Source organism: Mizuhopecten yessoensis, unplaced genomic scaffold, assembly GCF_002113885.1.
Source record: "Mizuhopecten yessoensis strain PY_sf001 unplaced genomic scaffold, ASM211388v2 scaffold3279, whole genome shotgun sequence".
Classification (NCBI taxonomy): Eukaryota; Metazoa; Mollusca; class Bivalvia; order Pectinida; family Pectinidae; genus Mizuhopecten; species Mizuhopecten yessoensis.
In genome coordinates this window covers 130,132-147,360 of record NW_018404965.1, presented here as the reverse complement: position 1 = coordinate 147,360, position 17,229 = coordinate 130,132, and the positions used below count along the sequence as shown (strand labels likewise).

Below are 17,229 nucleotides of genomic sequence, written 5' to 3'. Positions count from 1 at the left end.
CCCGATTTGTAGTTATTATTATCCTCCTCTATACGTTATGATATTCAATATATTACCACGATTTATGTTCTTCAAGAACTTGTTACGTAAATAGTGATTAATATACATAACAGCTGCGAAAAACAACATACATTGTACAAGTGCACAGTCGAGAAAGCAACGATTAACATAACAAAGAGTAAGGTGTATGTACTTCATCATATTTATTGTCATTAAACATCTGTTTTGTTCCTTACAAACAAGAGGAAGGGTCAGATATTAAAACCTACACTGAATATGATCCATTATGAATAAACAACAAACCGCCTTTCATACTGGATTTACAGTGGACGCAAATTACAAGCAGTACATGAAATATGTTTAAAACATTCGTACACTATTTCTGGAAATATGCTGTTGTATGTTAATTGGTTGTATTCTACGTAATATTTATACTTTTTAGCTTTCAATTTAAATTTGACGTCTTTTCCTTCAAGAATAGCGTTATACAGACGGAAACACTCACTGGATCATTTTGGAAAGATTTCAGAAAAGAAAATATCTTACTGGTCTTCGTATTATTATGAATCTTGCATTTTATTCGTAGATCATCTTACAACTATTCATATAGGGAACACACAACATTTCATACAACAATAAATAATAATAAAGGGAAATTAAAAATATTTAATTGAATGTTTCTTTAAAAATCAATGCAAAACAAACGCACTTTTAAAATCGAGGCAATTCGTGGACAATAATTGAAATGTTGAGTTAAAATCAATTTAATTACAAGTTTTGTTCAATCAACGTCATACGTTACCCTGCATGTTTCATGCAACACGAGAATTATTACCCAATGGACTCCATGATTAGTATTCAATGCAACTACTAAATATCGAGATTTAAATGAAGTCTTCTTTTCGCTAGAATTGTAATCAATGTCAATCATTTTATACCATTTATTTTTATTTTGTTCAGTCACGAGTTCTACTAATGACTTTACATTTGGTTTTAGTCCAAATATGGTGCTTTGCTATAAAATGAAAGAAAATCTTTAAAGAAATTAATTCAACCTAGTATTCATGAAAATTCTCATGCAGATGCATGATTTAATGATCCAACCAACTTTCATGTAACTTACTTGAATCATGTAATACGATCTAGAATTCAGTTGTAATTATTGAAAACAGTTTTTGGCTTTAGGTCTCCAGAAAGCCCCATATCATTAACTACTGTGTGGGATTGTTTGTTGATTTCGCACGAGAACAAGAAATTAGGCTTGAGCACAGAATCCGAGTTTTGGCATGAGAATATTTTCATGAATATAGGTCCTTAATTTGATTGTTATATTGGTGAGGTAAACAAGTAATACATGTGTCAAATTACGAATTGGCCATAACATTACTCTGTACTACATCAGTATAGCACATTGAAAGTATTCCAATTAATTGCCTGAAAACAACCTGCATGAAGATGATGACTGATGAAAACGGTGACATTCCTAAAACGACAGTTCATGATGTCAATTAACTCAGTGATTTGAAAATAAACAAAATGTTATCTTAAATCCATGACGGTCGAGTCCATATTGGTGAAACAGCCTTTCAATGATTGAAAGTGTATATGATGATTCCATGGCAATGGTCAGAGACGAATGGAGATAAAGATATTAACAAGTTCACATGCAATGAGTTTCCAGAAAATTATCATCTCCATCATGTATCGGCTATTGCCACCAACCGCTCTTGGATTTGTTGTTTCAATGTAGATTATATCCTTAAATTGTTCACGATTCTTTGGATTGCTTTATTGAACATGTTGATAGACGCCTTTAATTAGTTAATCTACACTTCTTCTCTTTATACCGTCACTGGCAGAATAATAAAATAGTCATCAATTTTCAGCATACGAGTATCGTCCAAGAATACAAAATCTGTATAACGTGTCGGCATCCTCACACATCTCAATATCAAGCTTAAAAGATATCAGCATCATCGGGGGCGTCCAAGTCTCTGTATTCTATGATTCCTCTTGGGTCAGATCTGCGACTGGAAAAATTACCAAAACATTTAACGTTTTAAAAGCTATGTACGTAACGGACCGCAGTGTAGATTATGGAAGTGTTCAGGTTTGTCCTCTTATACTGTTATCAAAATAAAATAAAAAGTAAGGTTGCGTTTGACAAAACAAGGAAGTTCTATCAAGTAATTGGGATGTTGAAAATGTACTGCTAACTTGAATGCTATGCAACAGGTAGATCTACACAGGAACCAGAGTTACTGAAAACGCAGTCGGGTCTCATTGTTAAAATTATGCAATGTGCATATATTTGCAAAAATCGACTAATGACTCCTAACAATGACTGTTTACAACAGGAGAAACGTAACAGAAGACAACTGGCTGGTAGCGCTAAACTATCGAAATTTAACATCCAAAGGAAACAGTTTTCGAGAACGTCACGTCCCATTTCAAGCCAAAACGCAAGCATTTCAGCGTTTTACAATAAGTAATAATCACGTGTGTATTATCTTGCCTGTTGTTCAAAATCTTTCAAAAATCGTGAAAATGAAGATGATAGCCATTCATTAACCATTAAATACCTACTTGTCGATATCGTCCATTCAAACTTGAAACATTAATGGGAAAATCGTGTTTTTAAATAACAAAACTGTCCTATGTTTAAAAGCTTTTTGCAAGAGCTCGAAACCAGACTTTTTGTCCTTCATTTAATTGATTTTGGGAAGACTCAGTTGCTACGATAGTATGTGAATGTGGCAACTTGGAATTCGAGGTGCATAATAAAGTAATCAACATATTGAAGTTTTCGGAAAATGTTGGTAGCGAGTTTAAAGTTTTACATCTTTCAAATTGGCCTTTTGACAAAACACGCTTGGAATTTAAAGAAGTAGTACACAACGCATTTCCAAAGACTAAGGGCGCTTATTAGAGACCTTCGTTATACAAACAGAACATGTAACCTAACAAACTCAACACAAGGCTTATAAATAGCACCTTATAAACATTCATTCATCTTTCAAACGCTTTTAAATGGGGAAAAAAATCGCTTAATTTGAAAAGCATTTGCTTGGATGGATTTTGTAAAAGTTTGCTGGTATAATCTTATATTAAAGACTTGCTATCTTGTATTGATTGGACAATTATCCAATTACCTAAGTCGTCTTCCCTAATTTACATTCAAATGGAAATTGGTTGGATCTGCTAATGTAATTCCACAAGCACAGTACATTTTCTCAAATGATAAGGGATGCAATTTTCGCTCAAATTTTGATTGAATAGGCTCAGCGTTTTTTCCCTCAAAAATGACTGGACAAAATACATTAAATGAACGGGCTGGGTTTTGTTTGGTTTACTCAACTGTTCATTGTTCCACTTCCCTCTATTTGAACTTGATCTGGAATAAAAGTTACAATCAGAACACATCTATCTATACAAGTATTTCTGCTCTCTTAAAATTGTATATATTTGAAATAAATTTATTTTTCTTCCAACTTCAACTATAAGAGCTTTCGTCTTACAAAGTCCATGAATTTGCACAAATTTATCTATGAATATTTTATTTTCAAAATCACTCTTTTATCTTAGATATCATGAACTAAATCATCAGCTTATAATTATTCTGGCAGTTGAGGAAACGGTAAATCAGGATTGCTACAAGAAATGATGAACACTAAAAGCACAAAATGAAAGTGATATCAAGCGACTGATATTTTTTCAGTTACTCCTTTATACCTCCAAAACGTTTTGCCTCAACGATATAAAAGCGAATTTTTAATTCATTACGAGTGTGCAATAATGATGTTTGAATAATCTCTTGTCAAATGGTTTGTTGATTAGTTGAACGGCAAATATTAGAAACAACTTAATAAACTCTGAAAAAATACCTGTGTAAGTGTCATTTATTAACAGAAACGTCATAAAAATGTGCTCTGGTGCAAAATTTTACATCTTAAAAATGTAGAGACGAAATAGATTTTTCATTTATTCATATCAGTGCGTATAATCTCGCTCTTGCAATTTTCTTGCCGTCAACAAAATTGTTAACTACAGCACACCTTCATCTTACAGTTAAACTCCGAAATAAATGCCCTTTGTTTACCACAAGCATAATTCAAGGTCCCATTTTCTTGACAATTGCTCTCCCTCAAAATGTTGCCAAACCTTTAATGTTGCCAAAGTTTGGCTGGACAAGCGGTGATTGTTTAACAAGGATTTTAATCGCCAAATGGTGGCAGTATCACAATGTTTACTATCTTCAAATTTGACGTATCTTACTTGATTGTGAATCTGTTAGCATTTCACCAAAACAAACGTTCTTGTTATATATTTACTGTTTGGTTTCTTGTTAACAAAATATAATCATTCTATTAATTTCACAATTCTTCCATAAAAAGAGTCATCCCATAAAAATTGTAAAGAAATTATATTTTAAAATATATCCTCTTTACTGCATGCAGTATGGTTAGTGAAAATAAACGTGATGAAATTGAATTATATTGTGTAAGTTGTCGTACAATGAAACGTTCTTATATTCAATCTGAAATCAAATTGATGTTGATGCCTGTTCACAAATAGTCATACGATAACAATATTATTGACAACATTGTCTACTGTGACATGTCGTAAACAGGACCTATTGTCGGCCAAAGGTATCAGAATAAAACAATGTTAAATTGTGAAAACTATTAAACATTGTACAAGGAATATTTATATCGCTGCATTTCTCAGTGTCTCGGCAGCATTACATGTCCTGAATGATGATATAGTTGACCGACTGTTAACACGTACACAGGAACAACAGAGTCACGACATATACAACAGTATAGCATACAGGATTAGGACACTTCATTCTTGCTATATGGGAAGCAGAAATGGCAGCAGTGTAAAGAATATATCAAAGCAAGTTATGGAAAAATTCTATCTCGACTTTCCGTATGGTGATGAAATAATTTTCTGCAAAAATATCTTGAAGTCGTGTCAAAGTAAATGTCTGTGGCGTATTTTTTGAAAAGTAAAATTCAAATGAATTTACAATAATGGTATATGATTAGTGTTTCTACAAAAATGTCGTCACATGTTTTGTTATTCTTCTATTCAATTGATATTCATATTCATCAGTATGTTACGATTAAATTTGCTTACAGCATTCCAGAAACTCAAGCTAATAACATGTATACACACGTGACAAGATTGCTATGTTGTCATACAGGTAGTCGTAACAGTTTTCTCCTCCAACCCTCGTCATTTTCAGTAATACGTACATTGTAACACTGATGTGTATATTTGATCAAAGAAACCCATAAAGTGTAAATACTCGTTTATTACATCAAAATATAGAAAACAATATAAAGAAAAAGATGTAGGATTACAGGTACTTGTTTTAGAACGCTATGATATGACTATTCTGATCCTTTCTTCTGTTATCCCTCTACCTCATATCAGCCAAGGGACTGAATCTGTGTTCATTAACATGGTAATCCTCGTCGTGATGTAAGATACAGGGAGGTTCTGTTTGAACGCATTGTAAGCAAGATGCGAGATAAGGAAATTCCTGTAAGGGTGAATACAGGAGAGTTCTGTTCTAAAGCATGGTGACCATCACTGCGATATCATATACGTGAAAGTTCCAATGAACCGTATGGTGGAACTATCACTGTTATACAGAATACTGGAGAGACATGTGGTAGTGTGTGGTATCCAACACTGGATGGTACCAGAAGTTTTCATTTATCTTGTACTAAGTGTTTGTAAGCTTTAGAATGAATGGAATAACAGAAATAAATTCTCTTACATCAGAATAAATCAGCTGCTTATTTTTCAAACTTGTGGGCTGAAGTTTTGATCTTAATTCTGTTTTGATAGTCTGTACCAGCTAATGTGATACACTCGACAGCTTGATTCCTTCAATATCATTTGCCATGTTATCTTAAATCTTTCATTTTCTTCATTTTGATAATAAGATGCTTGAATTCCGCTAATCAAAATGTTCCATTATGAAGTTTATATAATGAGTAAAGTGTGCCTACATGATTATTATATAGGTATTATATTTCTTGAATTAATTCCTGAGAAGGTCAGTATATATAGATACATGTATGTGATCAGTCTAAGACCTCTAACACACCTCCAAACTCAAAGAGGCATTATAACTCATTCACTCCTGAAGACACATTTGACCTATTCCAATTCATTGGTTGGATTAGTTTATTATGAAATTTCAGGGGTGACAGAGTTAAAGCTAGATTTTGATGAACAGAAGATGGCTTGGCTGATCATGAGAAATGTGATGAAATCTTAGACATGATTGTGATATTTCATGTACCTGCAGGCGTTGAAATTTCTTTCCTACTTTTCGTCAGCTAAAACTCTTAAATCAGGATTTTCAGATATTGTTTACCTTAACTGAAGTACAAAAAGAAATTTGTCATTTCTGAGCATAAATTATGCATTCAAGAATAACAAGTCTGCCGCCTTCCTACTGCTCTCAGACAGCAATGCTTTCGGTGCTCATGCATACACTTTGGGCGTACAGTGCTATAGTATAATGACTGTCAAAAGGATATACAGTTGAAATGTGTTAAGAGTAATCTGCAAACCATTGACATCATAAGATATCAGAGAGGGACCCTGATAATTTGGCTTTATACAATATGTAGTGTTTAATTTGGTTAATTTTGACCAACAAAGGTAATTAATTCCAAAACAGATATTTCAGATTTTAAAGTTAGCCAATACATATCAGAGCTGCAGGTACAAAGAGGAGTAGAAGTGAAAGCCGACTTCGGTTGTTTCCTGTTGGCCAATGTTCTGTTTTGAATTGATAAGTGGTTCCCAAACTGTTATTAATAAAGCTGACATTCAATTTGAAGGTTAACAAATTCAACAATGATTCATGGTAAAAGCAATTTAACAAATTTCAACTGTATTATCGTAAAGTGAAGTTAGTGCTAGCTAGTAGCAAGGATGACACATCAAAAACACAAACTCAGACCACCTTCTCAATTAATAAGAACATGAAATTTTGCAGCAAGATTGCTATATCTTTACAATTACAGTTGTTTTCATTGATAAACCTTCCAAATTGTTTTCCAAATTTTTCATCAATTATCAAGAGTGAAAATTTTTGCTACTTGTCATATAATTTCAAGATGAATTTCATTTTTTGAAGGTGTTCTTCCAAAGCACAAAATGTACTATTTATCTTTATTATACCAAATACCAGTGAAATCTGAATGTTTGTATTTTTAAAGCCCATTTTTTTCTGTGTGCATATGCATCAAATCCTCATTTCCAAAATTTAAAGCAGCTTAATTTTTCTTCAGCTTATGTATACTTTAACTTATAATCGGGGACATTCTCCAAAATATTTTTCTTGATTTTTTTTTGTGAAATTTTCCGTTCAGAATACTTAAATAAGAAAGATAACAGATGATGTCTTCATAAAGGGAAAGATCAAAATAAACTTATTGGTTGTTTTCAGCTATAAAACAAGATTTGTATTGAAATTTTTGCTTCAATGCTGATAGAAAATATGGGAGAAAGAGACAAATTTTCTTTTTAGTTTAACATGCGTGGATATTTCTGCTTTAAATTTCTTGATGAGAAAAAAATACAGAGAAAAACAACAAAACATTGCTTTCATTCAGACAAGACGAACAGTTTCAACAGTCCAGCAAGATTCTCGTATGAGGTATAATAAAAGTAAATAATACGTGACTACAGAAATATTAGTGGAGACAGGCGTTTAATAGGTTAAACGAGGTACACAAGGTCCGATTTGTTTACTGACCGATTAAAATTGTTTTGGTACGGCGATCTCCTGTAGGGGTCGCCTCTGTGCGGTTCACTGCCTCCTCGAGCTCCGTAACTCTGGTTACCATAGGTCTGTTGTGTCTGATTGTTACCTTCAACAGAGAGGATAACATTGAAATTCCTTTACATAATAGCTGCTATCTATATATTCCAGAAGTAATATTATTTCATTAACCGTACATTATAAAACAATTCTCATGAACTCTACAGTAAAATTAATTTTAAGTGTTATTCGATTAACTTATTTAATGCATGATTAGTCATTTTACCTCGAACTTAGATTAATTGAATATGATTTTCTATAATCAATAAAAGGTTTGACTGTAATATGAAAACTTTCAAGAATTATGGAGATTTGGAGATGACTAGAAAATTGATTAATCGTTTTGACTTGTAAGTTTATATTACCAAACCTGAATTCAGACAACATTTCTGCTTACATCTAGGTATTTCAAAAGTATCAACCTCGTTTTACCAATTCTGGTGAATTTCCTTCCCGTCCATGATTGATGACTGATCAATTCATTTATATAAGTGTATTAACACTTGTTTCTGTCTCCAATTCATTTATGTTTAATCATGTTTGTATTATGTATTACATGTGTTATGTGAATAAAACAAAGTTAAAACTAATCATCGATTGTTTGAGAAATAGCGATGATTGATCATGAATTTTGAAAGAGATTCCCAACACTATTACATGTAGCTTGATACATTATCCTCTATATTAATGCACTTTAAGTAGAGATTAAATTTAATTTCATACTTTTTGTAGAAAGATGGATCCTCAAATCCCAAAAGACGTCGTGACATATTTTATCAAGTAAATCTTCCGACTGGTTTTAAAGCAGCTAGCTCAAAACTGCCCATTTTTTTAAAAAAAAAATTGTGTGTTGATAATTAAGTTTTTCCTACCAAACATCATTTGATGACGTGGTTGACCGTATCCCATCATGCCTTGTTGGGGCGGTGCCACGAAGCTAGCTGGTCCGTGACTGCCAAACTGGCTCTGACCACTCGAGCCTGGCACTGACCCCTGGGGTTTGTTACCAGGGTGTTCCGGTAACGAAGGTCGTTTTGGATCCAAGAGATAGTTGTTGAAAAACGTTACCTAAAACGATACATGTTTACAATAGATACAGATGTCCTACATGGGGAAAGCTACAAGATATCTTGCATGCACACATTCAATGAACTATAGCACAACCTTTAAAAACAATACCTTTTTTCAGTACCTTGCCTGCTGCTGTTCTAAAATGTGAGGTCATCTTTATAGGATATTGATATGTCATTCAATAAGCATTTCATCAGCAAAAAATATTTATCACTAAAACAGTCAGCGACTGAAATTGCTTCATGACAATAAAGGATCATTAAACAAGATTGAAACTTTGTAGACTGCATTAGTTTTTATATTTCTGATGTACAGTCTATTTTTTAGCTTTCCAAATACATCCTTGGTTAACTGATACATTATCTAGAAAATCTACAGTAATTTTGACACATTCACAACATCAATCTCAATATTAATCAAATTTACAGTTAAAAAGAGAAAACAAATTGATCAGAATGTTGGAAAAGGGGATCAATAGAATCTCTTACCCCTTGGGAGTGAGATAGGGGAATCTCAACCCGAGGGGGAAGACTCTTATGTTGCCAAACACAAGGCTTTGTTTGCTGAGTGTTAGGCATCTTCAGAATCTTTCCCCCGAGGGTTGAGATTCCCCTATCTCACCCACAAGGGGGTGAATGATTCTTTTTCTCTTACCCTGTTTTCCCAATGTGGGTCATATACACAATGATAACGTTACATGCTAAATTTAGGGTTGACTGGACGTTGATGGATTGTTGACGCGACGTCATTGTATTGTTGAAGTGATGACACACCATTGTTATGAATAGGGGAATCCCCCCACCTCAACCCTAGGAAGAGACAAGGAAATCTCACACCGGTAAAAGTGCGGATACACCTGTCCAGGGCAAGAGAAATGAAAGTCATACACCATGTGTAGAATTCCTATGTCCCTATACATACATATAAATATAAGACTTCTGAACTTTAACATAAAATAAATGGCACTTTGAACTATAAACCCGATAAACTAGACTGCACCAGCTACACACCTCTTTCTTTACTTCCTCAACCTTTTCGGCATGCTTATTGAAAAGATGTTTGCGGACAAATTCTGGACCCTTGAATTTCTTTCCACTCATGGGGCACAGCCACTTGTCCTTGGCTAGCTCCTGGGTGTTTGCTGTGACAAACTTCTCCACTTCAGTGCATACAGTCAAGGATAAAAATAAACTTCAGCAGTTACCAATCAATTTAAGGAACGTTCTGAAAATCTGCACCAACTGGCACGTCTTTGGAATATATGTCAACCTGACATCATATTGGAGAAAAGGTACTAACATCCTTTGAATTTTGAAATGGACAGTTGTGACTTCCAAAAATAACTCACAAATTGATATGGACTCTTTGGCCAGACTAGTAATAAATTGATTCACAATTAACCAACAAATTCAAAGTCCTTGTACTTTGGAAAATAGGTCTTAAATGCGAGTCAAATGTATTAGTCTTGGATATTACTGGAATTATCACAGAATTTTAAATTGTTAACCAAATCTACATTTATTTAAAAATTAAAGGACATCTGTGTTTAGGAAGGTTAAATATTTTGAATGGCCGATGAAGGCTACGTGAAAATGGAATTTTTTTCCAGCATTTTGAAACTTCATTATGAGGCTAGGATATTTTTTATTGATGACAACTTTGTGCCTTGTCCTCCTTATCAGTCACAAAATGATAAAAGAACAATTGTGTGTATTTCCCTCTCGTACAGGCAGAAATCGAGCAGACGGCAATTGTGATTCTCAATTACGTTACCAATATGATGTAACTACAGAAACTAATGAGACGTCTCACTATTTTTTCTATCTGGAGATGTTAGCATAAAACTCCTCCACAAGTTTCAGACAAAACATGGTCTTGAACATTTCTCTGGAAAATAGAACATCAAAGGTGACAAGCATTCGAGAAGAAAAGGTAGTTTTTTTTTTTTTAAAAAGACAGTCACACTAGAATTACAATCAGCATTTCATTTTCTTAATAACACTGCAGTTTCTAATATCCTGTTTACCCCTGGCAGACATTTAGTTAGATTTCTACTGTCAGGCTTGCAAATAGATGTTACAATAACAATATCCGACATGGCATGCAGAACTGATTTTATTTTCTGCTGCAGTCTACAAACCAGTGACTAGTTTGAATAGAACAAGGATATGCTTCTGGGTCTTTCTTCCCGAGCTTAGCTGCCTCTGCCTCGGCTAACAAGTCCTGTGGTTCTGCAAACACTTTGAGTTTCTCTTCAAAACTCTTGGTCCATTCTGCAGCTGATATAGAAAGAATGGTAAATAAATTTGATGAAAACAAGGCAAACGAATCATTCCCAAGATACAAGTTACCAGTAAACTTCCGATGTAAAAGTAAATCAGTAGCAAACTGACTTCTTCGAAGTAAAACATTGGTAAATTTGGACGAAACGACTGAAATTTCTTATTCCTCAAGAAAGGGATATAACCGCATACCACTATTTCTACATATCAATTTGTGCAACTCACAGATTTTTCAGTGCATGTACTTCATTTTTGTCTTTCAATTTTCTACAGTGATAGTTATCTGTTAACATTGGGAACTTTTATGGGAAATACCAGAGGTTCACACGATTTAAATATAATTTGTGCATCTATCATCCTCGATATCCAGGGGTTACTCTCACTTTCGCTTTCTACACCCCTGGAATATGTCATAACAAAATTGAAGGCTCGATGTGTGCCACCTTGTTGATGAGACAAGAAGACTAGTTCGATCCTTTGATGTACATCAAAATAATCTTGTGGTCACGTAACGGTACTAATTGACTGGCTTTTAAGTTGGGCGTCCCTCCTTTGTAATCTTCAAAGGACAGATATCAGCCTAGCGATTGGTTAGTTTGTTTTACCGGAGACCAATCAAACAGCTATCTTCGTGCCTTCAATTTTGCTATGACATATTCCAGGGGTGTAGAGAGTGAAAGTGAGCGTAACCCCAGGATATCGAGGATGTGCATCTATATGATACTCCTAAGACTCGTTTCATAAAATCTCGTATGAAATGAAAACTCATTTAAGATCCTATATATAGTGAATGTATAAAAGTTTCATATAGCACAACCACTGAAGGGTTTATGTGCGACATTTTGATGACTAGTATAGTATATACATACTCCACTCATCTACATTAGACTTGATGAAGGTGACAGAAGTATGCAGTGTTTCTTTGAAATTGAACAACCTGTACTTACTTTCAGCTGCCGATAGTTTATTTAGAGGTGCCGGTCCCCGGGCGTGCATGATCCCACATCGGTGAGGCATCTCATCTTCATTAGGGTATTCGTTAGCACTGTAGTAGTCGATGGAATGCACGACGCGCAGATAAAGGATCATTCTGTCTAAAGCCTGCGTATGTAAAACAGAAAGATATTTACACATTCAGCAGATGTACAAGATCTCTATGTAGATGTAGACTAGATCTAAGATATTCTGTAGATGTTGAATTAGGCTGCCATGACAAGCAAAACTCATTATAATGAATTGGATTTAGTATGTCCATCATTCATGACAAAGAAGAAGTCACAATACCAGATAAATCATTTCATGTATCACATATATGTTTCAGAATAGTTTTTTTCAAAAAATGATTCAGGAAAATACCAGTTATTTTCCCTGATGCAAGTTCTGACAGAGTAACGAAAGCGTTAGAGATTTCCTTTTCTGCATGATATGACATTTTCCATGTATAATGTCAACAACACACAAACAACTTCTGTCTTTTTTTTTACAGTACAAATACTTCAACCAGAATGTTTCCTCCTACCTTGATGACGTTCTCCTCCCTCTCAATGCCAGTCTCTCCTGGTGTTTCCTTCTCGCACTCATCTAATGATTGTCCTACAAAACAGGTCCAAATTATAGCTCTGGTGAAAATCCTGTAGTCTAATTGGTTGAGACAAATTGTTGATTTCACACTGTCACATTTTCTTTTACATTGAGCCAATGGAAGGGTGACAGTGTGTGTGACAGTGCAAAATAGTGGCCACGCAAAGAAGCTATGCGTACGGTTGGTTTCAGCTGCCATGTTGACTTTCGGTGTAATAAAATAAATACTTCATTCAATAGAGTGTGACAGTGCCTAGGGTCACCCCTCGGATATCACGGTCACCAGAGGCGACTCAGGGTGACCTTAGGCACTGTCACCCTCTAATGAATGTAGTATTTATATTTATTACACCTCCAGTGAAAATCCTGTAATCTGATTGGTCGAGACAAATTGTTCATTTCACACAATCACCTTCGCTTTATCATTGAGTTAATGAAAGGGTGCTTCCCAATGCCTTAGCAACGGTTGACAAGATTTGGAGATGTCAAGCTGGTTTATTTGGAAAAACTTTTGAAGGATAAGGACTCTTAAAGCACACAGCGTATCGTCCAACGAACATGTACATAGCAGTTGTGATTGATATGAAAACATGAATGCCCCCGCTTACATTGAATCAAGACGGGATGGGACGCGACAGGACGGGATGGACAGGGCAACACTATATGCCCCCTCGTCACCATTTTATGGCGGGGGCATAAATATGCCCCCTTGTCACCATTTTATGGCGGGGGCATAAAAATGAGGTTTTGGGGGAGTGAAACACAGACACCATCACTGCTACCCTCCACTACCAGATAGTCACAATACATCTCCAGCACACACGCAGGCATACACACAAAGGGAGATATTAGCCAGGTGGCATAGGACTAGTAGTTAGCGCCTAATAAGGCAGCTCCTGCAAATTCCTCAAAAATTGTAAATGCTAACTGTATTAATTGTAAACCTATGTACTGTAAAGCGCTTTAGAGTGGCTTATGTTAGCTAGATAGGGCGCTATGTCAAATGTTGTATATTATGAAGAAGCTGTTCCATGATCCGATCAATTTCATCAATGAAATTGTTATCTAACCACTATGACATTTCGCAGTATTTATAACACCAAATTTATTGTGAAAGCTTGAATAGTTCACTGTTATGTTTGTTGATGAAAATACGATATTTGTTACAAATTTGAAAACTTTTTAAAATTATCGACTTTTGGTATAATAAAATAAATACTACATTCATTAGACTGTGACGGTGCCTAGGCCTAGGGTCACCCCTCTGATATCACGGTCACTTCCCTTGACTCGGGGTGAGTGTAGGCACTGTCACACTTTAATAAATGTAGTATTTATATATTATACAGTTAATTTGCTAGGAACAGTCTTTTTAGATATCTTACAAAATATCATTTAATTGGCAAAGAGATAGGTAGATAAACCATTGATATCAATTTACACCAATACTGCAGTCATTTTTTCTCCACTCAAAGGAGACGGAAATTCCAAAAATATCCATAAATTGCCTTCCAATGGCCTACCACACATATCAGGTAAAGCCTGCCACAGAAAAGATGTACTGGTAACTCACCTAAAAGTTCCTCCTCCTCAAAGCTACCCTCCTCTACCAGATAGTCAGTGATGTTTTTGAGGACAGGGTTCCGCGATATCAGACTGTAGGACTGCTGTAAACAAAATCAAAACAGTATATATTTTACAGTTACCATGTTTATACATGTGCTTTTCACGTTAACTTTTCCAATTTACCAATGTTTCTAGATCTGTGCAAAAACTGTCAAACGTTTTTTTTAAAGTTCCACACTGAATATACATATTTGCTCTATGCCCATTGAGTATTTCATGACGGAGTCAATGGATCTGTAAGCACCATATTGCGAATAATACATGTTGACTAGTTTGGGCGCTGTTTTGGAAACCTGCAAACCCGTGAGGTTTTTGATACAAAGGGAAAAGGAATCATTCTGTAGCATAATGGTAAAAGTGATTTGATTGGGGGGTAGCTCCCCAGTATAAATCAAAGAACCAGTATCAGCCTAGCAAATGGCCACTTATTTGTCACTCCAATTGATATGAGTGATTTTTTTCGAAAGATGTTCAGTACCAAAGTACTAAAAATAACACATTTAAGTCACTTTTGTAAACCAAACAACACAATGTAATCTCCCTTGGACCACTACATTTTTCTGCGGGAAGATTTGTCTCCCTTACCTCTTTTGATTTATCTCCTTTCTCCCCCTCAGGGTCATCCCAGATGCACCACTTCTTGTCGAGGTTGTGGATGACCTTGGCTGCGATTTTGATATCTCCCTTGACGATCTGTTTGTGGGCTGTCAGTCCATTGATAGGTCGTACACGCTGTTTCAGTTCACGATTTAATGTCGCTCCCAGCTCACAGTCCCTCAGCTGAAAACAAAAATCATAAAAATATAGGATTCTGTAGATCTTCACAAAATTATATCCTCATCAACAACATTTTCTCAAACATTTTTTTTTTTATCCACTGAATATTTTTAAAAAGGTCTGAGGTTTTTTTGGGAACAGTCAAAAGACGTTCAATGGCAGGACTCAATACACTTAGTCAAAGATATAATGTGTCAGTCGGACGATGAGGTTTTCAGTTACCATGCTGCCACACATTCAGTGTTCATTTCTTATCAATTATACATTATTAACTTTTACATATATAATACAGGAGAGTTTAGGCATGTAAATTCAACCTAATGAAATAACCAGTTTTGAGCACACACAACTGACTTATTTGCAGGCATTTATCAACATGGACAATCATTTTTATTCCAACGGTTAAAAATATTATAGTACTAAATTACGAGATAAAACTATCTATAAATAATATTTGATGAAAAATTAGTGTCTTTATATAATTTCCCTAAATGTTGAATATTTTGAAATTATTGTAATTATTTTGGTATAATTGACATAGTGCCAACATGGTGTTGAAATAAAGTAACAATTGATATTCAGCAGACAACACAAATGCATTCGTTATGGAAATGGCTCGTTATGCAATCAATACAATGAAAGCAGTGTTCTTACTCTGATGTTATTGAGATTCCAGCAAATTTCTTTGATATTCACATCCCGTTCAAATGTGACCCAGCCCCGCCGGAAGAAGTTCCTTTCTGGTTGAGGGTCTTGGAGGGCAACTCGTATAAACCCTGGATAGCGCTTACACATCTGTAACAAAGAGAATGGTGAAAATAGTAGTATTGTTAGCATCATCCCAGCAAATAGGCTTAACCCTTTCACCACTGTAGACCATAATGGACTCATCCATATCAATGCATGGCCGAGTCTTCTAAAGTTACATAGGGGTGAAAGGGCTAGTAGTAAAACAGCTGCTTAGACAAGTTTGTGTATACAAAGACAGAACTGTTCGTTAAAACGCTGGCTAGCCAGCATGACAATTAGGCTAGTGGTGTGCACAGGAATGGTGCTGAATTACACAATTACACAATTTCTGGGCAGTATATCTGAAATAGCAAAATTGATTACCAACTATCAATTAGTCGGTAATAAATATTAACTAGAATTATGTCAGTCTGACATTTAAGCCGCTCACCACTTTAAATTGAATTGCTTCAGTAAGACGTTGAGCATCAATATCTTCTATAATACCTCAGATATGTGTTCTGTATTCTGCTAATTGAAAATCAGGTCATGTGATGATGATGCCTTTGGGATTTCCAAAATCAATCACCTCTTAAATGATGCCTTAAAAACATTTCTCCCTCTCCTCTTTTTTCACCCTCTTTCGGTGTGACGCATTGTTGTAATTTTCATTAACTAGCATCCTCCAATGATGTGACATGAGCATTTATGTGCAGAATGCCAATCGGTGAATGGATAATAAAGAATAGGTGCATTTTGTGATTGTGAAATGAAGAATTAACAGAATGGGGGAAAAATACATGGAGAAAAGAGACATTGTACTCCTTTTATTTTTATTTATTATTTATTCATATGAATAATAATTATTAATATATGTAGTGACTTTATTTACTGTCATTGAATATACAAAATCTCAAAAATGTTCTTGGAATATATTTGAATTATATTTCTCAATGCGACTTTATATTAATTACTAACGTAAGAGTTATTTCCCTTACACCGGATTGGATAATATTTTGACACAGCGCGAATTCTTGTCAAACAGCAGCGGCAGTTGTGTCATGTTCTTAAATTGTTACACTTTCATAAATAAATACACCAGAAATAGCATGCTGTGTTACAGAAATGTTTGATAAGCATACACAGTTTACATATCGTCTCGTCTCAGAGCCATTAAGCATTACCGTTAACAACCTAAGCACGATATGTCATATTACGTTCCCGTTTGAAACATCAAAATAGAGGTTATACTTCATCACTAATACGGTTTATAAATACATATATTTACTTCTTCCTTCTACAGACAGC

General features: G+C 34.9%; 1 protein-coding gene across 5 annotated transcripts in view; it reads right to left on the bottom strand.

Moving 5' to 3' along the window:
• Positions 1-184: 184 nt before the first annotated feature.
• LOC110447288 (serrate RNA effector molecule homolog) overlaps positions 185-17,229 on the bottom strand; it is a 35,780-nt gene continuing 18,735 nt past the window's right edge. For 4 of the 5 annotated variants that reach the window (XM_021492867.1, XM_021492872.1, XM_021492870.1 and 1 more), the window contains 11 exons: positions 15,847-15,987; positions 15,001-15,195; positions 14,363-14,456; positions 12,728-12,801; positions 12,156-12,309; positions 11,097-11,205; positions 9,937-10,090; positions 8,728-8,923; positions 7,790-7,904; positions 3,359-3,394; positions 185-2,030 (listed from right to left, as the gene is read on the bottom strand). In XM_021492867.1, the coding sequence (XP_021348542.1) occupies positions 1,958-2,030; positions 3,359-3,394; positions 7,790-7,904; positions 8,728-8,923; positions 9,937-10,090; positions 11,097-11,205; positions 12,156-12,309; positions 12,728-12,801; positions 14,363-14,456; positions 15,001-15,195; positions 15,847-15,987 (1,341 nt within the window). In that variant the 3' untranslated portion in view covers positions 185-1,957. The remainder of the gene's footprint in view (positions 2,031-3,358; positions 3,395-7,789; positions 7,905-8,727; positions 8,924-9,936; positions 10,091-11,096; positions 11,206-12,155; positions 12,310-12,727; positions 12,802-14,362; positions 14,457-15,000; positions 15,196-15,846; positions 15,988-17,229) is intronic. The other variant, XM_021492871.1, reaches the window with a different exon arrangement.